Source organism: Herpailurus yagouaroundi, unplaced genomic scaffold (assembly GCF_014898765.1).
Source record: "Herpailurus yagouaroundi ecotype Mexico unplaced genomic scaffold, PumYag 28, whole genome shotgun sequence".
Lineage (NCBI taxonomy): Eukaryota > Metazoa > Chordata > Mammalia > Carnivora > Felidae > Herpailurus > Herpailurus yagouaroundi.
This window is the reverse complement of record NW_024412376.1, coordinates 6,709,946-6,737,445: the sequence shown is the minus strand read 5'-3', so window position 1 is coordinate 6,737,445 and position 27,500 is coordinate 6,709,946. Positions and strand designations below refer to the sequence as shown.

General features: G+C 48.6%; 2 protein-coding genes across 3 annotated transcripts in view; both read left to right on the top strand.

Moving 5' to 3' along the window:
* The window catches only part of PLPBP (pyridoxal phosphate binding protein), a 19,053-nt gene extending 7,924 nt beyond the window's left edge, over nt 1-11,129 (top strand). For both annotated transcript variants that reach the window (XM_040460007.1, XM_040460052.1), the window contains 4 exons: nt 5,372-5,506; nt 7,423-7,565; nt 7,964-8,062; nt 9,685-11,129. In XM_040460007.1, the coding sequence (XP_040315941.1) occupies nt 5,372-5,506; nt 7,423-7,565; nt 7,964-8,062; nt 9,685-9,816 (509 nt within the window). In that variant the 3' untranslated portion in view covers nt 9,817-11,129. The remainder of the gene's footprint in view (nt 1-5,371; nt 5,507-7,422; nt 7,566-7,963; nt 8,063-9,684) is intronic.
* Nucleotides 11,130-26,140: 15,011 nt separating this feature from the next.
* The window catches only part of ADGRA2 (adhesion G protein-coupled receptor A2), a 35,150-nt gene continuing 33,790 nt past the window's right edge, over nt 26,141-27,500 (top strand). The window contains exons 1-2 of the mRNA XM_040490404.1: nt 26,141-26,156; nt 26,787-26,970. Of these exons, the coding sequence (XP_040346338.1) occupies nt 26,141-26,156; nt 26,787-26,970 (200 nt within the window). The remainder of the gene's footprint in view (nt 26,157-26,786; nt 26,971-27,500) is intronic.

Sequence of the window (27,500 nt, the reverse complement as noted above, 5' to 3'; positions counted from 1 at the left end):
AACCAATAGGGGCGCCTGTCTGGCTCAGTCAGTAGAGCACATGACTTAACCTCAGGGTGTAGATTGGATGTAGAACTTATTTAAAAAATAAAATAAAGCAACCAGTAACACAGAGAATGATAGCTAATAAGTCAGCAAAGGAGATCAACTGGAATAATAAAAAAATTTGTGAAATGGTTTCTCATTGTGGTTTTGATTTGCATTCCCCTAATGACGAATGAAGTTGAACATGTGCTTATTGGCCATTTGTGCATCTTCTTTGGAGAAATGTTTATTCAAATCCTTTGTGTATTTTTTAATTGGGTTTTTTTATTATTGAGTTGTAAAAGTTCTTTATATATCCTAGGTAGCAGGCCTTTATGATGTATATCATTTGCAGATTTTTTTCTCCCATTCCATGGATTGTCTTTTGACTTTCTTTATGGTATCATTTGTAGCACAGAAATTTTTCATTTTCATGTACACTTTAATGTAAAATGGACATTTTAAAGTACATTTAGTGTACTTTGTCTCTTTTTTGTGTGTGTGGCATGTGCTTTTGGTGTTATAGCTAGGAAATCCAAGGTCACAAAGATTTTTTTTTTTTTTTAATAATCTCTGTGCCCCATGTGGGGCTTGAAGTCACTACCCAGAGATCAGGAATCACATGCTTTACCAACTGAGCCAACCAGGTGCCCCCAAGGTCACCAAGATTTACTCCTGTTTTCTTCTAAGAGTTTTATAGTGTTAGCTCTCACTTTTGGGATTTTTTGAATTCATTTTTATGTATAGCCTAAGGAAGAGGGAGGTGCAACTTCATTCTTGTCCTTTGAACTGTTTGCACCTTCACCTTTATTTTTCAGAGAAATGTTTGCTAACTATAGAATTCCAGCTTGACGGTTTTTTCTTTCAGGACTTTAAAGATGTCACTCTCTTCACTTACATTGTTTCCAGTGAGAAATAGGATGTCATCTTTATCTTGGTTCCTCTGTATGTAACGTGTTTTTTTTTTCTTCTAGCTACTTACAAGATTTTCTCATGATCACTGGTTTTGAGCAATTTGATGATGATGTTTCCTGGTGTAATATTTTCCACATTTCTTGTGTTTGGGGTTCATGGAGCTTCTTGGATCTGGAGTTTATAGTTCTCGTCAAGTTTAGAATATTTTCAATCACTGTTTCTTCATATATATGTTCTGCCTCCCCACTCCCTCCCCACCACAACTTCTCTTCTCCTTTGGGGATTCCGGTTACCTGTTCATCTGCTTGAGGTGTTTCGGCAGCTCACTAATGCCCTTTTAATTTTTATGATTTTTTTCCTGTTTCATTTTGGATAATATCTTCAAAGTAACTGATCTTCTTTAGCATTGTCTAATTTGCCATTAATTCCATCAGTGGATTTTTCATCTCCTACGTGTGGTTTTCATGCTAGAAGTTCAATTTGGGTCTTTTTTAAATATCTTCCCTGTCTCTCTCTATTTTTTAATAGATGGCACACAGTTATGGTAACTTTTAATGTGCTGTCTACTGATTCTATCATCTTTGACAGTCTGGAACAGTTTCAATAGATTGATTTAATATATCATATTTTCTGCTTCTTTGAGTCTTTCAGTCCTTCTTTTTTGGGGCGGGGATAGCCAAACGTGAATTTTCTTGTTGGGGGCTGGTCAGTTTTGTATTCCTATAAATATTTTTGAGCTTTTTTGGAACACAGTTAAGTTACTCGGGAACAGTTTGATCTTTTTAGGTCTTGCTTTTAAGATTAGTTGGTGTGACCGGAGAGAGCTCAGTTCAGGGTTAATTATTCCCCATTTCTGAGGCAAGGCCCTCTGTATACTCTAGCCAGTGCCCCATGAATCCTGAATGTTCCAGCCTGTCTGATGGAAACGGGCACTATTCCATGCCCTCTGTGAACATCAGGCACTGTTTCTTCTAATCTTTTCAAATAGTTCCCTCCCCAGCCCTGGGTGATGCACGTGCCAGTCTGTACCCAGCTGAGTTCTGGAGGGGAGCCCTTTTCAAATCACCGGTGATGCCTCTGTATGCAGCTCTCTCCTCTCCCGAATTCTGTCCTGTGAACTCTAGCTGCATAGTCTTTCCATATTCTTAGCTCATGTCCTCATCCTAAGGCCCACGCTCTTCCTCTCTTCCCCTTTTCTGCAACACATTCTAGGAACTCTCCAGGAAAGAGAGGTGGGGCAGTCACTTCATGTGTTTCTCATGTCTCAGAGATCACTATGTTTCACTCTATGATACACAGGTCTTGTAAACCATTGTTTCATATATGTTTCACACATTTTGTCCATTTGGTTGTTCAGGTGGAATGGTCACTCTGGTCCCCGTACTTACTCCATCTTGTCAGGAAGCAGAAGTCTACTACATTATTCTTAAAAGCTATTTCACACTAGGTATGGGGGAAGTAGAGAGACTATTTACACTTAATAAATCGCAGCAAGACAATCAGCTTTTTAATTTGAGAAATAATTAAATTAGCTTCCCTTCCTCACAGTGTAAATTCCAGCTAGATTAAAGAATCCTAATGTGAAAAATCAAAACCCTGAAAGTGTTAGAAGAGGGGCACCTGGGTGGCTCAGGCGGTTAAGTGTCCAACTCTTGATTTAGGCTCAGGTCGTGATCTCATGGTTCATGAAATCAAGCCCCTCATTGGGCTCTGCCCTGACAGTGTAGAGCCTGCCTGGGATTCTCTCTCCCCCCTCTCTCTGCCCCTCCAGGGCTCGCGCACTCACACGCACCTCCTCTCTCTCTCTCTCTCTCTCTCTCTCTCTCTTTCTCTCTCCCTCTCCCTCTCCCTCTCCCTCTCTCTCTCTCTCTCTCTCTCTCAAAATAAATAAAGAAACTTTAAAAATAAACAAGTATTAGAAGAAAACATAGGAAAATATTTTTTTTTTCAAGCTGGTGAAAGGCCTTTCTAAATAAAGCATAAAGTCTGGAAACCATAAAAGAAACAACTAGCACATTTGCTTACACAAAAATTAAAGCAAAAAGAAAGCACAGATTGGTATTAAAATAATAGTTTTTAAAAGCAAAAGAGGTTAATGTCCATAATGCATAAAGAACCATGTGTATATATTTTTAATCAATGAGAAAAACACAGGGGAAAACGAACGGGTCATTTACAAGGATAAAAAATACAAATCCAGGAATCAAGTGAAAAATGCTTAACCTCAATAAGAGAAATGCAACACACAATAAAAAATTCTACCTTTCACCAGTCAGGTTTGCAAAAAAATTAGAAAGCTGCTAACATGCAATGTTTTGAGAGCATGAGTAAGTGAGCACTCCACATTTTGCCAGGAGGACTCTAAAATGGTAGGGCTTTTTTGAATTTCTCATATCCAATACAATTTAAATTGTGCTTCCTCTTTTGACTAGTAATTTCAATTCTTGGACTCATGCAGCCTATAGCAACATGTATAAGTGTGCAAAGGCCTGTGTGTAAGCTTTGGGTTTATAGTGAAAAAGAAACAATGTCTATTAACAAGAACAATGTTAAATAAATTGTGATCATCTGTTCTGGGGAACGATGCAGTTGTTAAAAGTACAGGTGGGTAGGGGCGCCTGGGTGGCGCAGTCGGTTAAGCGTCCGACTTCAGCCAGGTCACGATCTCGCGGTCCGTGAGTTCGAGCCCCGCGTCAGGCTCTGGGCTGATGGCTCAGAGCCTGGAGCCTGTTTCCGATTCTGTGTCTCCCTCTCTCTCTGCCCCTCCCCCGTTCATGCTCTGTCTCTCTGTGTCCCAAAAATAAATAAAAAAAAAAAACGTTGAAAAAAAAAATTTAAAAAATAAAAAAAAAGTACAGGTGGGTTTATGGTACTGATGTAAAAAATCTCCAACATGTATTGCTAACTGGAAGCAAGCAACCCATAAAACAATTAGTAGGAGCCAATTTGTATGTTATTTCAAAAAATAACAGGAAATTCTATGTCTGGGGAGTGTGTGTGTGTGTGTTCGTTTGGATGGAAATACACTAAAATAGATCTGGAAGAATCCTTATCCTAGCGGTAATAGTGATAGTTTCTAGGGTGAGAGGCTTGGAGTTTTTACTGCATATATTGCTTTTACTTCTATATTGCTGCTTCTTTTTTTTTTTTTTCCCAACATCAAGCATGCGTACTTTCAGCCTCTTTTTTAAAATATATGTAAGTTTTTAAGTGAAGTAGCCTGAACTCAAATTCAGTATGAAAAACATGGAGTCAGTTTGCCATCATTTCAAGTCACAGCTCTAATATTTGTTAATTTTGTAAACTGGAATAAACTTTATCCTTTCTGAGCCTCAGTTTCCCCATCTGTAAGATGAAGGTAATAATAGTGTTTCATGAACCATGATAAAGATTAAAAAGAAATGGGCACCTGGCTGGCTCAGTCACAGGAGCATGTGACTCTTGGTCTCAGGGTTGTGAGTTTGAGCCCCACGTTGGGTATGGAGATTACTTAAAAATAAAATCTTTTAGGAGGCCAGGATGACTTAGTCGGTTAAGTGGCTGACTTGATTTCAGCTCAGGTCACGATCTCATGGTACATGAGTTTGAACCCTCCATCGGGGTCTGCGTTGGCAGCATAGAGCCTGCTTGGGGTTCTCTCTCCCTCTCTCTCTGCCCCTCCCCTGCTCATTATGTCTCTCTCTCTCTCAAAATAAATAAACATTTTAAAAAGTTAAATAATAGAATAAAATAAAATCTTTTTAAAAAATAAAAAAAAATAATTAAGAAAAAGATTAAAAAGAAATCATGCATATACAACAGTTAGCAAATTGCCTGGGGGATTTCAGAAATGTTTATAAATGCAAGCTGCTGATGCTGCTTCTGTCTTTGTCGTTCTTTATCTGGGCAAGACTAATACTTCATTTCACATGCATCTCTGGAAAAGAAGATGGCTTTGATGACATCAGCATCTCCCTTAGCTCTCCGTATTGAGGTCATTCTGATGTCCTTGTTGAATGAGAGCACCCCAGTGCACAGTTCAAGAACATGGTGTTAGCATGCCAGGGAAGCACTTTGGCCTCCATTGGTTATCGTCTCTTTATTGTCATCTTGACCTGTTTCTCGCTGTGTGAGCTGCGATTTAGTCGGATCAAACCTGCTATTAGAAATCTCTGCAATTCCCGACCCTCAGGAAGCTCTTAGAGTTGGCACGCCGCCGGATTGTGGTGCGTCAGCGTTCCCCCTGTTCGTCTTCTCTGATTAGATAGCAATGGGCCGACATCCGAACTCACATCTAGTAAAACTGTCACGTGAGTCTTAGCAGAACTGAGACTTAACTGTCTTGTTCTTTTTCTGGAAAACTGTCTTCCCATCTGCCAAGTCAAATATTGGTTGCGCGTTGCTTGCCACACTGGGACGAGTGGAGAATTACCTTGCCTCTTTCTCATTACAGCTGTGCCCAATCTCTTCATGCTGGAAACAGTGGATTCTGTGAAGTTGGCAGACAAAGTGAACAGTTCGTGGCAGAAAAAAGGTTCTCCTGAAAGGTTAAAGGTTATGGTCCAGGTTAACACCAGTGGAGAGGAGAGTAAGTGACCAGACCTAACTATAGATTTTTCTTCCCTTAGGATGGTTGAAGGTCAGCAAGAATGGCAGGCCTAAGTATCTGATAGCTAAGGTTATAGAAGGAAATCATGGGCCTGTAAGTAAGACGTTTCATGCCTGTAAGTAGGATCTAGAAGGCACAGTGACATCTAAGGCCATCCACATATAATTCTTTCATAACATCATGGGTTGTTATTTCTTAATTTTTTGGTGGCCCAAAATTGGACGAGTCAGGAAGGGGATTGTGACTTTGATTTCCAGAAAATTCCCAAAAGTCACCATCACTCCTAAAAGAGACGGCATAGTTAACTGTATAACACTTCTCCAGTGTTAAAAAAAATTTACTTAGCATAATCTTGGGAGAGAACAGAAGAAAATCCCGTGAGCACCCGTTAATGAATACCTTCAAGGGGCTTGCGTTAACGTTGTAACCTAGTGAACAGAACTGGAGCTTTGAAATCAGATCTTGGGTTTGACCTCCAGCACTGTCCGTCATAACTGTGGGTTAGTTACCTAGCCTCTCTGTACCTCAGTTTCCCTGGTGGACAGTGCTGTCATAATGATGCCTACTTCAGAGGGTGTTGTAAGGATTATAAGTCTTAATGCGGGCAAAGCTGTTGGCATAGAACCCCACCCATCTCACTTGTTAGCCACTTGATTGAGTGTTTACAGATTAGTCATTTGCTTATGACCATCAGACCAGTGTTCATCAAACCGTAATATGAAGGAGCACAGTGCCAAGGCTATTTTCTAGATGGGCCCTCAGGTCAGGCTTCCCGGACTGAAATCCCAGTTGCACAGTTTCTAGTTGTATGACCTTGGAAAAGGTACTTAGCTTTCCTGTGCCTCAGTTTCCTCATCTGTGGAAGGGGGATATTAAGAGTACTTACTTCATAGTTACTGTATTAAGTGAAAGGCTCTTAGGACTTGGCATGTGTACCTGGCAGAGAAGTGTTCTGTAAATTTTAATAATTGTCATTATTTCTACACATATCTAGATTATATCTTACATTACCAATATAGGTAAATCTGAAACTGACTTCAGGTCAAGTCTGTGACATCATTTCTTGGTAATTAGCTATAATTTGCTATAGTTAAAGATTAAAGTGAATGTTCTTAGCATCTCCATTTGATAAATGAGGGAAAGAGGACATCAATATTCCTTATAACTGCCTAACAAATAATCATTTGCTGCAGATTCCTCCTCTAGTTGTTAATTGGCAAGTTCAATTAAATTTTGAAAATATATAGTGAAACCCGTGTGATAGATACTTTATTTTTAAATGTTTACAGTCTTGGGGCACCTGGGTGGCTTAGTCGATTGAGAGTCTGACTCTTGATTTTGCCTCAAGTCATAATCTTCATCAGGCTCTGTGCTGACAGCATGGAGCCTGCTTGGGATTCTCTGTGTCTCTCTCTCTCTCTCTCTCTCTCTCTCTCTCTCTCTCTCTGTCCCTCCCCCACTTGCACTCGCTGTCTAACTAACTAAATAAATAAATAAACATTGAAAAAAATAATTTAAAATGTTTCCAATTCTAATAAATTAATGAAACTGTAGAAATACCAGAACTAGGAAAAGAATCCTCAGATAAATCTGGTGTTTGGCAATGTGAGTCTTGTTGGTGTCCCAAGAAAAGCAGTGTTTTTTCTTTTCCCTGTACTTTAGCTGTTCTCGGCTCATGTCACTGAGATTCAGATGGTTATTATTCAGAAGGCAAGCAACATAGACAAAGACCTCAAAAATTAGGTTACTCTTTAGGACTTGAGGATATGTGTTTTTCAAGAAGTCCTCTTGTCCGAGAGTCACCTCCTCTGTTACAAGGAAGGGATGGAAACTGAGCCTTCCTCTGGCTACTTAAAACATTTTGGTACAAGTGTCTTCTGTTTCTTTTTGTGAAGGTAAACATGGCCTTTTGCCTTCAGAGACAGTAGCCATGGTGGAACACATAAATGCCAAGTGCCCCAGCCTGGAGTTCGTGGGGCTGATGACCATAGGAAGCTTTGGACATGATCTTAGTCAAGGACCAAACCCAGATTTCCAGGTACTGGGGTCCAAGGATGGCGGGATTGCTCGTGCACTAGAGAAGCATCTGAACGAAATGCTGTTGCAGGGCTGGCTGTTGTAATAAAGTTGAAAGCCCTCCCAGATATTGCCTGTCGGGTATTATGACCCTCTTCTGAACTCTCCTCAACTCCCCTTGAACCTGGCTAAAACACAGTCTCTAGAGAAAATGAGCTCTTTTCCTCCTTTCCAGTGACTGATCATTGTTTTGAAAGTAGGAGCATTTGCTAAAAAACTTTAGATAACTTCTGGAAATTTGGACAGGCCTTGAAACCACGAAGAACCAATAGTCTTTGTCAGAGATGTTCAGATTCAGCCACTCTCAGACACCCTTGGAGAAGGCAGGAGGAAATAATGTGACACTTGTCCTTCTGTTAGGCGTTACTGTCCCTCCGAGAGGAGCTGTGTAAAAAGCTCAACGTCCCCACTGAGCAGGTTGAGCTGAGTATGGGCATGTCCATGGACTTCCAGCATGCGGTAAGTGTCCTCCTTGCCCTGTCCGCCCAAGGGGAGGGCCCGAAAGGCCGCAGGAGAGCAATGTTTGCCGGAGAAACCTTCGAAACGCCTCATCATGGCAATAGAGCAGCCAACAGCAGTGGCCCTCAACTGTCCCGACATCCCCCACCCCCTTCTTTTCTGAAATGAGATGTGTAGAAATTACAGCCTGACACATAACTCTCCTAAACTCCATCTAATTCCCTAAGGGGATTCTAAAGAAAAATCGGAAGGGACACCTGGCTGGCCCAGTTGCTAGAGCATGCGACTCTCGATCTCTGGGTTGTGAGTTCAAGCCCCATGGTGGGTGGTGGGTGTAGAGATTACTTAAAAACAAATAAACTCTTTTAAAAATTATAGCTCAATTTCTTATTTTTCTGTCTTTATTTTTGGGGCACCTGGATGGCTCAGTCGGTTAAGCATCCGACTTTGGCTCAGGTTGCCATCTCATGGTTCGTGAGTCTGGACGGTGTGCTGACAGCACAGAGCCTGCTTTGGATCCTGTCTCCCTCTCTCTCTGCCCCTCCCTGGCTCACTGTTTCGCACGTGCGTGCTCTCAAAAATAGACTTTTTAGGGGCACCTGGGTGGCTCAGTCGGTTAAGTGTCCGACTTCAGTTCAGGTCATGATCTTGTGGTTCACGAGTTTGAGCCCCGCGTCGGGCTCTGCGCTGACAGCTCGGAGCCCGGAGCCTGCTTCGGATTCTGTGTCTCCCTCTCTCTGACCCTCCCCCCATTCATGCTCAGTCTCTCTCTGTCTCAAAAATAAATAAACATTAAAAAAAAAATTTTTTTTTAAATAGACTTTTTAAAATTATAGTTTAATTTCTTATTTTTCTTTCTTTCTTTGTTTTTAAGTAATCTCTACACTCACTGTGGGGCTGGAGCTCATGACCCTGAGATCAAGAGTCACACGCTGTACCGACTGAGCCAGCCAAAGGCCCCTAAACTATAATTTTTTTAAAAAGCATCGCACCGTATAAATGTTTGGGCATGGATGTGTGACAGCGAGTCCTAATGAAATAGTCTGGAGTTCATCTTACGGGTAGATTCACAACAGCTGTAACTATATGCTGAGAGAGATGTGTGGCTCTGGAACAGTAAATAACTTGATCAAGTTCTAAAAACCAAAGTGTCAACCTCACTGTGTGTATCCAGTAGTTGCAGTCTCGGAAAATCATATATATCAAAACGGTGCAAAAATGCTTTGTGTTTATAAGTGAACTGGAATTCGGTCCCGTGCTCAAACAATTACAGGGAGGTTTTTTCTTCTGACAGTGGAACGTTAGAAAGGGGTGTGGGCTGTCAGACAACCCTTCGTTGTGCCACTGTGTCTCAGTCACACAGGGTGACACGTCTTAACAGCCCCAACTCAATGGCAGTCATGTCCCCTAGTCACTGTGACAGCCAAGGAAATCCTGACTTCTTAAACACACCCCTGGAGGTGCTGTTGTCCCGAAGGGAACCCCTGCCCTGCACCCCTCTTCAGCTGCCTCATCCTTGTTCTTCATAGAAGCCCCTCCAAAGCCAGAGCGAGAGGCGGGACTTCAGCATTTGCTGCATGATTTTAAACTCAGCCCTTGATACTCTCTCTTCTTTCCCACAGATTGAAGTAGGATCTACGAATGTCCGAATAGGAAGCACCATTTTTGGAGAGCGAGATTACTCCAAGAAACCTGCCCTGGACAAGTCCCCGGCTGACCTGAAGGCCCCAGTGGAGGTGGCCCAGGCACATTGAGCCCAGGCACAGCCAGCCGTGGCTCGTGGCCCGTGGGCCTGTCCAGGAACACTAACTATGCACTTACCTGGTCTCCATTTTGGTATTCCCCGTGTCACAGCATAGCCATGCTCTCCTTGTGACCTGGAGAGAGCGCGCTAATGATTGTGGGTGTTGATGGGAACCGTGTGTACTTGGGATCTGACATAAGAAGCTCACTTCAGGTAGTGGCTTGGGATTGGGTTTGAGAAATCCAGACATTTCTGCAAAACAGGTATCAAATCAGTAGCCAGGAATCGAGTTCAGTATTGAATCCTGCCCAGGAGCATCAACCAACCCACAAATGCCTTCCCCAGGTTAAAATGTGGTCACTCATGCCTATAATCACCAAAGTGAGAGGGATTCCCATTTGTCATCCACGTTAATGGAAGGTCCCTTCATGCAGACCCCCTACTGAGTAATCACCTTTGCTGCTCTGGGGCAAAGTGATTTCTGCCCCCAGGTTTGACTCCACTCAGTAAATATTTGTCCCTACTCTGGAATGACAGTGCAGGTAACTTCAGGAGCTGGCTCAAGGTAGTGCTGCAAACCCAAATCACATTGATCAGAGGTTATGTCATTGGTTACCTGGGTGGTCCCTGTGGACCCTGAAAACTACAGGGGTAAAATAAAGGGACTTGGGCCTTTCGAATATCCTCCTGAAGAGACAGGTCTCTCCTCAATGAGAATTAAATGCTATGATTTGTTCTCCACTCTAATCCTCTTAATGGTGATTTCTTATGTCAAAGGCCAGTGACTCCTTCTCAATCTCTAGGCAGCCTCAAAGACCAGCCCCACAGTGAGTGTAGCTCCCCAGAAACTCCTTTAAGGCCAGTTCAGGCCCACAGTTCCAACAAGGCCTGGCTTTGAGGTTCCTGTTCCTGCAGAGCATTTTCCAGGCACCTCTAAAGCCCTTCCTCGTCCCACTGCCCTGCTATATATATAAGCCAGAATTTGGCAACTTCTTGATTGTTAATAAAGTAGCAGCAAGGTCTTCAAACACCAGAAAGCACAATTCTCAGATATCCATAACAGATGACTTCCGTCTGGGTGGTTTATTTTCTAGATGTTTTTTTCCTTATTTATTCAAGCCCCAGTCTTCATTTTATGAAATAACTTTCAGAACATGATGCTGCTGCTGTTGAATGTAATTTTGTAAAACTTAAACCATTATGATTCCTGCACTGTTTCAGTCAGAGCTATAACATGTCTCAGAGTCTAGTAAATAAAAATGTGAGTTTGAATTATACCATCTGTGCCAATTACAAAGCAATTAAAAGATTTATTTTTTATGACCCTGTGTGACGAGTGAGTATTAACAGGAGCGGGGCATTGGAACCAACAGGTAGCAGCTGTGCCCATCACTTGACATTGTGCCAGCCTGGCTTCAGAGGAGGGCTTCCCTTGAGTCCCAGATGCAGCCAAAGCCACACAGTGGATGAGAGAGCAATTCTGAACTTCTAAAGGCAAGAAAAGGAAATGTTGGCATTTCAGGAATTACCAAAATCAAGAGCTTACTAACCTCTTCCTGCAAGAACCTGTATTCTAAGTGGCCTCTAGATGGCGACATTGGCTAACCTGTGGGCAAGCATTGGGGTTCCCAGGTCAGCAAATTTCCTGGGAGGGGCCCCTCACCCTTAGTCTCACCCCTTCAGAGAGCAGGAGTGGAGGCCAAAGAGCACGATTTTTCCAAGTGATGTGACTGACTCTTGCGGCACCGCTAGGTTCTTCCAGATGCCTCATTTCTTTGCTACCTGGGCTAGTGGCCTGACGGTGGCCGTGGAGCACTTTGGGAGAGAGGAACTGGTCTAAGCTTAATAAAGAACTCTCTGGATTGTGCCTAGAGATTGAGAGCAATGAAAGAGGCGAGCCAGGGCCTGATCAAATGCAGATAAGGAAAGGGAAACCACGGTAAGTCTGTCCAGCATACCCACAGCGGAAAGAAAATTGAACAAAATTGTGACTTTGGTTTTGTTACACGTGACAGGCAGCAGGTAGAACACTCCCAGATTTTCATCAGATCAGTGATAGCATCCCCACCAAGTTTCCCGGGTCCCCACAGCATGCTGTTCAGGGCTGACCCGCCACTCAGCCTAGCATTCTCTGTGCCACCAGCTGCCAGGGCCGGTGTCTGCCTCAGAAGGTTTGGATGCTCAAAGGCTCCCAATTAGCCCGCAAGGCTTTGTCCTGGAAAACTTCCTCCTAGTTTCCAGCTACTGCATCTCTATTATTCAAATCATACTCTGCTTCCCGCACCTCACTTTCTAAACATTCCAGGCACATAGAGTGCTCTCCCCTATATTCTCTCATTTTGCCCTCACAGAAGTTGGTAGGATAATTTAGGCTACATGGTGGTGTCCCTTTGTGGACAGAGTGCTGAGTCCCAGAGAAGGTTCTGCACTCCTTTTTTTTTTTTTTTAATGTTTATTTATTTTGGGAGAGACATTGGGGAGGGTCAGAGAGGAGAGACAGACTCCCAAGCAAGTTCCACACCATCAGCGCAGAGCCCAACACGGGGCTCGAACTTATGAACTGTGAGCTCATGACCTGAGCAGAAGTCAGACACTCAACCGACTGAGCCACCCAGGTGCCCTGCACGCTCTTCTGAGGGTAGAGTGGGTCAGTGGCAGAGCAAGAAATAAACTCCGGGCTCTTGATTCCCAGTCCAGAGCTGGCTTATAATGATTGGTAAGCGGCATATTCTTAGATCTATAGGTTTCAGTTAAGAGAAGCATATTCCCGTTAAAGAACTGTATGCTTTTAGTCTATTGCAGTTGTGCAAAACTGACACATCTTTAATGCAGAACAAACTCTGAAACCACAAGCAGTGAGGATGAGCAGGGAGGAGAGAATTAAACCCAGCCTGAGTGGAACCCAGCCTCTCCCTTCTGTCATCCTGTTTCCCTAACTCACATCTCCCCCCCCCCCCCCCGCCCCTCCCAGATTCAAACTATCTGGGCCTCGCGGCCCAGATCGGGTCGTGCAGAGCAGTGCCCTTTTCCCCTTTGAGCCAGACTGGCAGGAAATTGTGTTCCCCACGGCTACATGGGGGAATGAGGTCAAATAGGACATTCTTAAAACCCAAGGCACTTCTTTCCTCCTGAAAAGCAGTGGCCCCGTGCTTCCCACCAAAGCTCTGCACAGGAAGGACTCGCCCACCAATTCCTGAAGGGCTGTGATAAGGGTGGATGTCGTCAGTGGTGCAATTGGAACTGATTTGCTGTGGGAACTGTGACCGTCTTTACCATGAAATCAGTCGAATTGCTATTACATCAGCCTCATGACTAAGGGCAAAAGAATCCAAACCGTCCACCAAGAAGTTGTACTAATCTGCCCTCTCCCTGCAAGAAGCCTATAGGTAAAAAAGAAAAGGGCTTCCTTTTCCAGCCAGTTTGCATCAATAGGCATCCGCCGTGGCCGTGGCCGTGGCCGTGTGCTGTTGGGCTATACGCAAGGTAGGGGGCCCTTGAACTTCACCTCCTCTCCTTTAATCACTTCAAGGGTGCAAGAGACCTCAGAGCTAACACTCTTTGCCTGGTAAAGTCCAGCACAGATGAACATTTAAAATGGAATATGCTAGGGACAAAGGGGAAGGGGCTTTGGGTACCTTTCTTGTATTTCAAATAGGTCTTCCGAGCTCACAAAGGAGCAGAAGGCACTCCTTGGGTGCCTGAGTGCCCTCCTAAGCTGCACTCCGGGGGCTCCGTGCGCCCCCTGCCAGCACCTCCCCCTCCACTCCGCCCCACCCCGCCCAGGCGCCCCAGCTCAGTGCCGCCCTGAGGCTCTCAGACTCCGCAGCAAAGCTTGACCCAGCTGCCAATCTCCACAATAAAATCAATGTGTGACCTTACTCGCCAGCTGTACCGAAGAAACTAGCACAAACCAGGGCCAACTTTGAAGCCAAGAAGGGAAGATGAGAAGTTGGGAGAGAGAGAAAGAGGGGGGAAAACTTGGCTGGACTTGAAAGGTGTCTTGTCTGTCTGTTCCCCATTAGGCGCAATCCTTTTGCAATCTGCCGCCTCGACATAATTCTCTTGACCAGAAACTCTCCAGAGAGATAGTGTCAGAAGGAAAAACAAACAGAATAGCATCTCTGACAGCAAAGTCACTTAAAAACCTATTTGGGGGAGGGAGGGGAGAGAAGAGATGTCAGCACGTAGGGGAGGGCGCTCCACAGCAGGCCACGTGTGCAGACACGGCTTACCCTGGGAAGGGACGAGGACAGGAAGGGGAGCCCAGGCGAGGACAAACCCAGGAAGGGAAACTCCAAGTCCTCTGCCTTACGAGCCCCTCTCATCAGAGATGCACTTTGTCTGGCTTTCTCACCTGTGCCCTCAACACCAGAATCCACAGTGCTGGGCTTTTTAGGGCCCCGTGATGCACCGAGATTCAGAAGGACTGTCTTCGGGGGGTGGGGGGAAAGTGGTCCCAACCTCTCCTGCCTCACTTTCCCATTGCTGACCGCCACCTGCAGCGGAAGGCTGAGAACCCAGCTCTCCCCGTAAGCCGGCAGTCAACTCCCCCCCGCAGCAAAGACCCTTCTCCCCAAGACCCTTTGACTTGACTTTGAGCTCAGCCACCTAGTGGCCTAGTGTTGGGGAAGGCAGGCCCCACCCTTCGCCGGCAGAAACCCAGAGGGTAAGGAGTAGGGGTACAGGGGCAGGAGAGGGCACAATTCGGGGCTCAAGTTTCTGGGGCAGGCGTCCTGTTATAGGAGAAAACTTTTTTTAAAGGGAAGAAAAACTAATCAGAAAAAAGAAGCAAGAGCTTTTCCCTGCCTTTCAGACTTGTTTATTACTAGGATATCTGATTTCAGCAGAGGAAGCCGGCACTGAAGCAAGGTTTTTATTGGCCGTGAGCAAGAGGAATTCAGGGTTTGCCTCTGATTTGGCTTCCCCAGAACAAGCAGCGCTGAAGAGTGTTCACTCGCTGCTTTCATGGAGCAGCTTGGTGCTTCGGGGCCCCCAGAACTCCCGCTTTCTGCAGCATCGACTAAAATCCCCTTTGGAGAATGAGGGCGGAGCAAGGGGCCCAGCATGGAAGGTGGCCTCGTAAACATTTCAGAGAGGAGAGCAAAATCTTAACTTTTAGTTAAGAAGTTCTGAGAGTGGCTCCAGGGGGGCACGAGTGGGGCTGTGCTCACTGCCCCCTGCCCCGGTGGGGGGGGTGGGGGGAACCGGAGGAGGGAAGGTCTGGTTTGGATGAAAGCGCGGTGTCTCTAGCTGACAGGGCCAGGCAGGCTGCAGTCGGAGGGCCTGATGGTTTCAATGTGTGGGGAAGATAAAGCCAGGATCCGCAGAGGCAGCCTCCGCCAACAGCTTTCCTCAGCTGGGACGGCTGGCCCCGGGGGAAGAGATTACCAGCTGGGCCTCAGGCTGGAGGGGCTGCTGCTGATCCCCCAGGGCTCCCCACAGACACCTCCATGGACCAGACAGCCCAGCCGGCTTGGTCTCACCCTAGTCGGGCACAGCCTTCCTGCCTCCTGCTGGCTTCCGAAGAGGGGCGTCTCCTCCACCGGAGAAAGAGGGAGGGTGTCCCTCCATTTGGGTGGGGGGGGCCTCTGGGTGAGCCCAGCCCTCTCCCTGTCTCCCCTTTTTTCCTTCTTTGTATCCTGTCTCTACTCACCTTGGCCTCTGATCCCTTTCATCACCCTTCCCCCACAAACTGCCTGCAGGTGAGGGCAAGAACCTCAAAGCCGAGGTCTCTCAGGGTCCCTGCTTTGCTTTCCTACTTGACCTTGCTGCTGACGGTGTGAGGACTTTGGGGCCTGCAGGGACTGTAAAGGTCCAGGTTTGGGATGCATGTGAGAGCCACCTTCTTCCTCTGCCTGGGCCTGGGTCTGTGTGCCTGGTCACGGGCCTTCTCCCAGACTGAATGTGCGTCTCGGCCGTGGTGTAGGCTGTCCACAGTATGGCTCTGTTCACCTGTGAGGCCCAGGCCAATCTGGCAGCCACTGTGCCCCCGAGAGTCCTGAGCTGACGCCCAAGCCTGGGGCGGTGGCGGGGTGGGGGAGGGGGGCGGGCGGCGAGGGAGGAACAGGGCTCTCACTGTGCCTACTTCAAGGAGCCCAGGCATCAAAAGGACATTATGCATTTGATTTGGGAACATGCTCACGGGGAGAAGAGCTGCAGAAGTGAAATGAGAAGGCCCACGCTAGGGGTGGGGAGCAGCTATTGCCCACAGGCACACACACATACACACATGTGTACCCATGCGCACGCGCATGCACTCACAGAGCCAAAATGCTTGCTCCAAGACTCTGGCACCAGTCTGTCTGGGTTTGACTCCCACATCTGTTCCTCACCAGTCAAATTCCCTTCGGCCAAAGACTTAACCTCCTTGGTGACTCAGTTTCCTCATCTGTAAATAGCGGTGATATTAAACTTTTTTGAGAGAGAGAGAGAGCACTTAAGGTGGGTGGGGGGGGGGAGGCCTCGATCTCATGACTGTGAGATGATGACCTGAACCAAAATCAAGAGTTGGCCACTTACCCAGGTGCCCCAAGGTGATAGGAAGAATGACTGCCTCCTGGTGTTGTTGTGAAGTTTAAATGTGATTAAGGCATCAACGCCATCTTAGGGTCGTCAGTTCAAGCCCCACGTTGTGTGTAGAGACTAGTTAAACATAAAAAAATCAAGGACGCGTATTTTTTAATGCGATCCAGCATGTGAAATGCTGTATACAGAACCTGGCACGTAGTAAAATCTCAGTAGACATTAGTGTCCCTGTGCTGGACCCAGCCCGCTTGGGCTTTGCTGTCTGCCTGAATCTCCATGGAAAACCGGGGTGGAGTCCTGATGGACCCAGCAGATAAGGGCTGTCGGGAAAACTGTTGCCTTCCTTCATAAATGAAACATGATCCTCTAAGGCTGAGGAGGAAGGGAGACCGTCCAAGAGGCAACTAACTCCTGAGCGCCCGCAACCAGCTGCCCTCATGGGCATCTCACTGAGTACATAAGGAAGCTGGACACAGGGAGGTTAAGAGGCCCCACTTCCCCTTAACAGGCTGCCCGATCCGGACACCCAAGCCTTCGCTTCCCTTCCCCATAGCTTTAAACCAAAGACCCAGCTAGGGACTGGGGCAGAAAAACAGCCAAATCAGCCCCGAGTGAAACCAAAAGTAGATACTCTGGCTCCCCCCCCCCCCGCAATGAGACTCCAGTGACACACCCAAACTCCCTGAGCGCAGTCCCCAGGAGGGAGGCCCAGGGAGGGGGCTCCTCCTTGGATGTCTCTCCCAACCTCCCCCTCCATGGCCACAGGCCTGCCAGGGCCCCAAGGCAGCCTGACAGGTCTTAGGGAATAGAGCCTCATCTCCTGCACGGAAGTCTGACCTTGACCGTCCAGGGGGGTGGGGTGGGAGAGAGGTTTAGGGTGCACAAAGTGGACAGGAAAGGAAAGGAAAGGAGGAAGAAATGACAGAGAGAGGGAAAGAAGCAGAGGGAGATAAGAGAGACAAAGGCCAAAGGGCCAGCCCAGAAATCCCCCATGGCCAGCAAGGCATCAAGAGGACAGCTGCTTCAGGGAATTGGGGTCCCATGCAGATTACAAGCCCAGCCTGCCAGGCTGCGGCTCAGCCATAGATGTGTGTTAATGAGGCTCCCCGCGACTGGAGGGGCTTCCCACACACTCCAAGTGGGCCAGGGGGACCTGCGGGGACAGGCCATGGTGCTGGGAGAGGGTGACGGTGACCCAGAGAACCAGGTTTGAAAATCTATGGACAGCCACCAGCCTGAAGGCAGCTCCATCCGGTGGAGAGCTGTTGGGGGCGCTCCTGAAAGCTGAACCTGCAAAGCCACCCTCAGCCAGAGGAATGACCCCCCCCCCCCATCCCGGGGGACTAAAAAGCTCCCTCAGTGGCTTCATCAACAAAGAGCATAGAACTAAAAGCAAACCCGGGTGAAAGCCGCCTCCGGGGAGCTGGTTTGGGAGGGGACTGTTCCTTTTCATTACAAGCGCTTCCATGAGATTTCATATTTTAACCATCTGTGTGCATTACTTTGATAAAAATAATTTTTATAAATAGCGGTGAGGGCTGGAAGCAAGCTTAGCTCTAGACAAAGTCTGAGGTTTGCCTCAACCTTGGGCCCCCTGCCACATGCCTTGCAAAGGGAGAGCCCAGTCCTCAGCCTCACCAGCCCCCAGCTGGCCCTGTCCCCCTGCATGGGGGGACCCAAAATACCCCAGGCTTATCTGGATCTCTCCTCCCACCAGGAATAGCACATGCCAGCTTTCTCTACCAAGTAGCTTTTTGCGCCTCTTCAGTCTTCTTCAGTGCTGCGTGGGCTGAGAGGGACACGGATATGTGAGCCTGGGCCCTGGGTTGGGGAGGCCCTCACCCACCATGAGTTGGGGGGGGGATTGGGAGAGCCCGACTTCCCTCCCTGACCAGCTGCTCCACTGAGGGACTCTGTCATAGCACAGAAAGGAGTGAGGCCAAATGAGCCCTCTCCAGCCCCAACACGCAGCTGCCCTCACACACATGCGTGCCCACACTCGCATGTCGCTTAACCGCCGTTAAGTTGGTTAAGAGCAGTTCCAACGTCCTCATCTCTGAGACAATATAGTAGCCCCATAGGGGGGGCGACACTGAGGATTAAATGAAATACAGTTGACCCTTGCATAACATGGCGGTTGGGGGCACTGACCACCCCTCACAGTCGAAAATCTGAATACAACTTTGGATTCCCCAAACACCTAGCTACTAATAGCCTACAGTTGACCAGGTACCTTACTGGTAATATAAACAGTCAATGAACACATGCTGTGCATGCTATACGTGCTATAGACTGTATTCTTACAATAAAGTATGCTAGAAGAAACAAAAGTTATTAAGAAAATCATAAGAAAGAGAAATGCATTTACAGTACTGTACTGTAAAAAAAATCCACAGGGGCGTCTGAGTGGCCCAGTCGGTCAAGCCTCTGACTTCGGCTCAGGTCATGATCTCATGGTTCGTGGGACCGAGCCCTGTATCGGGTTCTGCTCTCACAGTGCGGATCCTACTTGGGATTCTCTCTCTCCCTCTCTCTCTCTGCCCCTCCCCTGTTCTCTCTCTCTCTCTCAAAATAAATAAATAAACTGGGGCGCCTGGGTGGTTCAGCCGGTTAGGCGTCCGACTTCGGCTCAGGTCACCATCTCGTGGTTTGTGAGTTCAAGCCCCGCGATGGGCTCTGTGCTGACAGCTCGGATTCTGGAACCCACCCAGAAGTGTACCTACACAGTTCAAATCCACGTTGTTCAAGGATCAGCTGTAGCACACACGATGTGCTCAGCACCTTAGTGCTTCAGTAAATGTCACTCTTGTTCTCCTCTATGCTTGTTTTCCTACAACCTTGAAGCCTCACGTCCACACACCTTCGGAAAAATGCTGGCCCCATGCCACCTTCTCTCTCCCCTGCACGGCCACCTCCGCCAATCCCACCCCTACCCACACACACTCACACACTCTCCTTCTGGCCAGTGTTGCTCGCCTGCCTTCTGGCACCTGAATAGTCTGACCCCCACAGGGCTCAGGGTGTGTCAGCCTGTGTCTGGCTTCATCCTCTCCACTGCCTCTGGGGGAAAAAAGGCAATGGGTGGAGCAGGTCCTCCAAGGGGGCCATGAAACCATAGCTCCTGATGGGCTGGGCTGCCTCAGTCCACCAGAAAAAGCCCTCCCCCTCTGTGACCTGAGAAGGCTGTGAATCAAGAGGCTTCCTGAATCCTGATGCATCTGTGAGACCAGAGCTCTGAGGAGCCTGGAACCTTCAGACGTGCCTCAGGGCTGGCCAGGGAGAGGAAGGAGGGAGGAGAGCCCTCGCCCCTCCATCACCGGCCCCCCATCACTCCCTCTAGCAACATGGGTCTGTCCTCTAGGGCACCAAGCTTTTTCCTGCCCGGGGTTAGGGAAGCTCCTGGCCTCCTTTGCCTGGCTGATGCCTGTTTATTCTTCCGGGTCACCTTAGCCACTACTTCCTCAGTGAGGCCTTTCCCGGCCCCCAGTGGAAACTAAGGGCTCTCTGTCCCTCCATTATTGTATCTAGCGGCCCCCTTCCTTTCACAGCCCATCACAATTCCTGCTTATAGAGCCATTTGTGCCCTTATTTATTCAACCACAGCCTCTCCTACTAGACTATCAACTCCATGAGGGCAGCAAGCACAGCTTTTTTTTTTTTTTTGCTTTTTTTTTTTTTTTTTTTTAACCATTGTATCCCAGCACCCAACACAGTGATGGGCCAAACTCTTGATTTTCTCCTCAGACTTTGTCCTTCCTGATTCTTCTCCAGCTTAGTAAATGGTGGCTCCATTCTTCTCACAGCTCAACCCGAACGCCTAGGAGGTCAATCTTTTTCTTTTCTTTTAATCGAAGTGTAGTTGACGCACCATGTTATGTTACTCTCGGGTATGCACCACAGTGATCTGACGGTTTCACACATTACATGGGGCTCACCATGCTAAGTGTGGTCACCACCTGCTAGGGGGCATTCCTGACAAATTTTCTCACACCCCACTTCCAGCGTGTCAGGGAATCTGGCTGGACTCGCTTTCCCCACATCCAGGATCCAACCTCTTTCTGCCTCCTTCACCGCCCACTTGGCCCAACGTGCCACAGCGTCTCCACCGGACAGGCCTCCTAACTGGTCCCCTGCTTCCCTGATTTGTCATCCTCCATGTGCCAGACAGACAGGAGATTTAAAAGTCTAATTCGGGGGCACCTGGGTGGCTCGGTCAGTTAAGCATCTGACTTTTTCAGCTCAAGTCACGATCACATGCTTCGTGGGATCGAGCCCCGCGTCAGGCCCTGCACTGACAGCAGGGACCCTGCTTGGGATTCTCCCTCTCCCTCTCCCTCTGCCCCTCCCCAACACCACACGCTCTCTCTGTCTCAAAATAAATCAATAAACCAATAAATAAACAAACATTAAAAAAAATAAAAGTCTGGGGCGCCTGGGTGGCTTAGTCGGTTAAGCGGCCGACTTCGGCTCAGGTCACGATTTCGCGGTCCGTGAGTTCGAGCCCCGCGTCGGGCTGTGTGCTGACCGCTCAGAGCCTGGAGCCTGTTTCCGATTCTGTGTCTCCCTCTCTCTCTGACCCTCCCCCGTTCATGCTCTGTCTCTCTCTGTCTCAAAAATAAATGTTAAAAAAAATAAATAAATAAAAGTCTAATTCAGATGAGGTAACTCTCTTTTTTGAACTTTCTAGGCTTTTCTTCTCATTCAGAATAGAATTCAAAGTCTTTCCCAGGGTCTTCAATACCCTGGGTGAGGGGGACATGAGCTCAAAGGGCACTGTGACCACACCTCTTATTTCTCTTCCTCTGGCTTAGGCTGCTTCAAATACACTGATCCCCAACTCTTCCGTGACTGAGCACGGGGAGTGCCCTCCCACCTTGCTGCCACTTGCTGTTCCCTGTGCATGGAACGCTCTGTCCCCCCAAATCCACGCGACCTGTCCCCCCGTTCCTTCTGAACTCTGCTCAGAGGTCACCTTGTCGGAGGGGTCTTCCTCATCATTCCTGATTTCCTTATGCTGCCTCATCTGACCCCCATCTATTAGGTTACACCTATTTACTTGTTATTTACATGTTATCTGTCCCCTCTGCTATGATGTTAGTGTCACCAGGCCACAGACTTTCTTTGGGTTTGCTGCTGTATCTTCAGTGCCAGAAACAGTATCTGGCATACAGTGGCCACTCCATACGCGTTGCTTAAATAAATGACTAAGACTTCTGTCACGCTTTGTCGAACGAATGAAATAAATGTCTCTTCTATCTGTTGGGCACAAAAACAGGCTGGAAATCCTAGAAATGAAAGAATTCCCTCTGCTGGGGCCCTCCATTCTAATGGAAGAGTCAAATATGTAAACGGTGAACTGTAAGAGAGGACAGAACTGAGTAGGTACCGTTTAGAAATGCAATTCAACTGAATAAATGTGTTCAATGACTCATGAACCGGGCAGCGCCCCATCCAGCAAGCGGACCGGGGCTCCTCGAAGCTGCACAAAATTGAAGGGGCTTATGGGCAGAAGGGAGTGGGAAAAAGGAAGTTTCTGGCGAAGCCTGGAGGTCTCCTTCCTTTGGGAAAAAGCTGGGGTCTTTCACACAGGCTACCTCACTAGCACTGACAAGGTTATGCCAGATTTACTGGTCAAAGGTCAGATTCCTGAGAGGCCTGAAACAGAAATCAGGCTGGGTATTAAGTCTTGGTTTGCTGATGTGGGGCTTAGCACAAGTGACTCCATCGTGGCTCTGGTGTTTCTTTTTCAACACGACCAGTTAGGGAAACAGCAGGAGGCCCAAGGGAAGGAGGATAGCTAACATTTACTGAGCACTTGGGGGTGCCAGGCTGGGTGTTCTCTGACATCCATCGACTCTCCGGTCATAGAAACAGTGCAAACCCCACAGGGTGAGGGCTCAGTCTCCCCACTTCAGATGTCAGTTGGGAGTCTTGGGCCACCCATACTTCCGACTGACTGGCTGTAAATCGGAGCTTCCCATGACCTCTTGTTCAGTTTCGGTAACTTGCTGGGATGGCTCACAGGACTCGGGGAGACACTTTACTTACCTTTGCTGGCTTATTTTTAAGGATGCAACTCGGGAACAGCCAAATGGAAGAGATGCATAGGACAAGGTACGGGGAGAGGAGGCAAAGTTCCCTTGCCCTCCCCAGGTGTGTGGCCCTCCCAGCACCTTGCTGTGTTCACCAACCTGGAAGCATGAATCTCATTGTTGGCGTTTTTTTTTTTTTTTTTTTAAGTTTATGTATTTATTTTGAGACAGAGAGAGAGTGCCAGTGGGAAAAGGATGGAGGGAGAGAAAGAAAGAGAGAGAGAGACAGAGAGAGAGAGAATCCCAAGCAGGCTCTGCGCCACCAGCGCAGAGCCTGATGTGGGGCTTGAACTCATGAACTGTGAGATCATGACCTGAGCTGAGGTCAGACCCCTTAACTGACTGAGCCACCCAGGCGCCCCTCATTGTTGGAGTCTTTATAGACCTCAATCTCCAGCACCCCTACCCCTTTCCCAGAGGCAGAGGCCGGTGACACTGAAATTTCCAACCCTCTAACCACTAGTTCTCTCGGGAGACAGCCTTCTCTCAGGAGGCTACCTCAGATTCCCACCCTCAGTCAGCATTAGCAGAAATTCAGGTGTGATCCAAGAGGCTCCTTATGAATAAGGAAAGACACTCCTATCCCTGAGGAAATGCCAAGGGTTTGAGGGGTTCTGGGTCAGAAGCCAGGACGAAGTATATTTTTGGATTATACCACAGGGGCATCATTTATACACAACTGACATCATCATTACAATGATGAGGGGGACACTATTGTTTATCCCCCATTTCACAGATGGGAAAACTGAGGCCTAGGTAAATTAAGTGATTTGCCCAAAGTCACATGAGCCATAAAACAGAGAGCCAGGATTTGAATCCAGCTGCAGAGCCCATGCTCTTAGCCACTGTTCTCAAAATGCAGGAGCCAGTCCATCATCTGAGAGAAGGCGAGTAGATTTTACTTTAAAGGGTGAGTCCAATCTGAATAGAGACAGAGATCATGACCACTTCCTGCAGGAGTACCGAAATCATACACAGGTCCCTAATGCGCGGTAACATCTGATCACCAATGGGAAGCCCTTGCAGGCCCAAGTATCTATCTGGGTGGCTTCTCCCAAGTCTTATCCATTCCTTCTGGTTGGGGCACGAGCATTTCCGTCTCACAAATACTCGGTGTGAATGTTCCATCAGGACAGGCAGCTCAGCCCAGTCCCCAGAGGAAGGTACAGGACAGGGAAGAGGGACAGAGAGCCCAGAGGACTGCCTGGCACAGCCCTCCTGGGAGGGAGGTGGGAGAATGGGGGTGTCACGGGCTCTGTGCCTTCATTTCGTCTGTCTAAGCTAGTGGAGCCCTGGAGAAACGTGACATATCGACCCAATTATGGGCCACTATCTCATGTAGTGTCGTCCTGGGTCTGTGTTGGGATCCTGCCGCTAAAGGCCACAAGGCACAGAGGGAGTTAGAAAACCTAAGAATTCAAAGGTGAACATCCAGGAGGGGGTCCCCACACAATAGAGGTGAGGACAGAGTAGCACATGGAGCTGGGAACCCTAGCTCCTGCCGGCTCAGAGTCTACACGTGTTACCGTCTTTATTCACCTCTAACTCTCTTCTAGCTGAGCAGGGAGACCGCTTTGGACAGTTTCTCCCTTCCCTGACTCTGTTAGAATAGGAGTCCTGGGTCCACTACCAGCTATGGTGTGGGAGTGGACATCCACAGAGGTTCAGCTCTGAAAGGGCCAGGGAATCAAAATGAGAAAACCTCTTGATGATAAATTTCATATTAAAAAAAAAAAAAAAGAAAACAATTGAAAAAAAATGAGAAAGCCTCACAGGAAGTAAAATGTGGGGGGAACTGTTGAGAGCCTTTCTCCTCTCCAGAAATTATAGACCATGGTGGTTTAAAATTTGGACTCTGGAGCCCAGAGTGCCTGGGTTCAAACCCTATTTCTATCACTTACTAGCTTGTATCCTTTGGACTATTAAGGTGCCTCTTCACGCCTCAGTTCTCTGCTAAAACATCCTTACCGTGTTGGGAGGCCTAAAGGAGCTAATTCTTGTAAAATGTAGTCAACAAGCAGGGCACCTGGGTGGCTCAGTCAGTTAAGTGTCTGACTGCGGCTCAGGTCACGATCTCACAGCTTGTGAGTTCAAGCCCCACATTGGGCTTTGTGCTGACACCTCAGAGACTGGAGCCTACTTTGGATTCTGTGTCCCCCCTCTCTCTCTCTGCCCTCCCCTGCTCACACTTTGTTTGTCTCTCTCTCTCAAAAAAAATAAATAAACATTTAAAAAAAATTTTTTAATGTAGTCAACAAGTGCCTGGCACATAATAAGCACTCAGGAGATGTTAGGTGTCCTTCTGTGCAGGTCCCCCCGTGGTGGCTCTGGTCTGCTCCAGTCTCTGATGGAGGGGACACTGACCGTCACCCCATCTTCCACTCACTGCTGCTCCAAATGGAGGGGCTGGTCTCCCGTGAGGTGACCCATGTCAAGAGGCCCCAGCTACCCCTTGACAAGGAGGACTGGATCAGCATCGAAGCTGGGGACACAGAGAGGTTGGCTAGCAGCTAGAACCTAGCAAAGGCAAACTTCTTTTGAGAGTGACAGAGGAGATGTGAGCCCCAGACCCTTAGGGAATAATTATGGTTTAGTAGAGTCAGGTGGGTTACATGTCTCCCCTAAATGGGACTAAAACTTTTGGTAAGCTCCCTGTCTCTCTTGCTTCGGTAGGATCAATTCAGCCTCCTCTCTATTATCATGGTACCTTATCCCTATCCCATTAAAGAGTTCATCACACCATCCGGGTGTATTGAATTGGCCAAACTCCCTAGCCAGACTTCTGGAGATTGGGACTAAGTGTGAGTTCTCCTTCTGTCCCAAACAAACTTTGAAACAAAAAGATTTTCATGTAGGCCACTCATTCATCCCACCCTGCACCTCTGAGAACAGCTAAACCAGGAAGCATCGTGTGGGAAAAGCTTTGAGCGGTTCAGAGGAAAGAGCACCTGAAAAGCAGTCAGAGGGTAACTTCCCAGGCCTGGCCGTTTACTGCTCGTGACTCAGTTTCCTCATCCACACTTGTAAAATGGGAAAGTGACTCCTGCCCCCATTCACCTCCTCTGGGCAGGTATGGAAGTCAAACGTGATGCCAAGCAGGACAGGACAGCATTTTATAAATGTCCCCGTGAGGCACCTCGGTCCCACCTGTGGGGAAGCTCTGCCTCATTAAATGTCATGTGGCCTCTGTACAGCCTCAGAGAGTTCATGTCACAGCGCAACTCCCGTCCAGACTTCTGCTGTCTTCGTTTAGCAAAAGGAATTGACAAAAGAAGCCGTGTGACCCAGGCCAGAGCCCTCTCCTCCTCCTCTCTGAGAAGTCTTCCTTGCCTGGGAGCAGGAGAGTTGAATGGCAGACCGTGCCTGTGGCCGTGGCTCTATCTCGACCCTTCCAAAGGAATGCGGTCTCAGCCTGCCTGCCGCCCCGTGGAGGGCTCCTGCTGGGGAGTCGGTGCCCCTTCTCTCTTACTCCATTTGCAGTCAGTATTTATTTATCTTTGGAAGTTGAAGGAACCAGAGCCTGCGGCCTGGAGAGACTGGTGGAGCCAGAGAGGGAAAGTGAAGAAGCCAGTGTCTGGGCCCAGTGTCTGCCACTGGGGGCCAGGAAGAGAAGGCGCTTCCCCGCAAAGAGAGGTGGGAGACTGGATGAAAGGCCACAGTGCTGGAAAAGGTGCCACACACACCAACAAGGCCCAGAGCACAGAAGGAAGGCGGCAGATGGCGACCTTCTTAGGTGACACAGTAAAAGATGAGGAACAGGACTCCTGCCCATGGATCCCCCAACCCAGGCAGCCTGCTCCTCAGCAGCAAAGGGTCTATTAAGTGGCAGGTACGGCCACTTTGTGGAGAAACTGAGGGAGCAGACACACTGGACCACACTTCCCTTTGCCCTCGGATCCCAGCCCCGTTCCCAGCTTGCGTTACAGCGCATCTAAGACCCTCGGTCAAACTTTCATTTCCATCCCCAGTTGTCAAGGTCAGACACTACCCCCAAAGCCCCCAGCCCTCTGCCTATGGAAACTGAGTGCCCCTCTCTCACTCACTCATTCAAATGCCACAGCTGACATTCATAAACTAGGGGGCAGGCAGAGCCCCATTCTGACCCCAGAGACTAGAGATACTCCAGGATATTAGAGGCTGTGTTCAAAGTCAAATAGAGCTGTCTAGAATGAGGCTCTCCTGACTCACAGTGCAGTGCTCTTTCCACACCCTGGTAGGTTCCCTGCTTTTTCTCTTCCCATTTCCCTCATTCCCACTGCCTCCCAAACACACACGCGTGCCCCCACCCCACACGCACACGCGCACACACATAAGAGGCCAGATCTAGCCTGTTGCCTTGGCCTTTGACCCCTCCTTGGCTGAGTGACAAGCACCCCCCGCTGCGTGAGGTCACCGGCGTCAGAGGAGGGTCTGAGACTCCTAGGTCTGTGGGAGGGAGAGCCGCCTTCCAGACTAGCCCATCAGGTCAGGAGCCAAGCGAAGCTGAGTCTCAGCGACCCCAGGACGGTGAACGAAGTTCAATCACAATCCCAAACAGGCAGCACCAGGTATCTCCGGCCAAACCCGCAGGGCAATGAAAGACCCAGAACACGGGGGCGCGGGCTGGATGAGCTTGAGCCAGGGAGGGTTTTGTGGAAAGTGATGGTGGTTGACTCTGAGGTCCGAGACGGGGTGTGGAGAGGAAGAGTCCCGGCCCGGAGAAGAGGGGCGGGAGGGAGAAAGTCTAGGTTCAGGGCGGGCTCGCGGGACAAACGGGGCCTCAGGCCGCCCGGCCCGCTCTCGCTCCCAGGAGGGCAGCGGCCTGGCTGCGTGTCGGGAGGCGCTAGGGCCTCGCGGACGGGCGAGCCGGCGAGGGGAGGGCGCCCTCCGCGGAGGGCGGGCGGGGGCCGGCGGCGGCGGGAGCGGCGCCGCGCAGGAGCTGCCTCCATCCATGGCACGGAGAGGCAGCGGCGGCGGCGGCAGCAGGAGCCCGGCGCGATCCGCTAGGTCCCGGCCCGGCAAGAAGGGAGCAGGCGTCGCGGAGCAGTCCGGCCTCAGCCGGCCCGGGAGCACGGCGCAGAGCCTCGGGCCGCGCCGC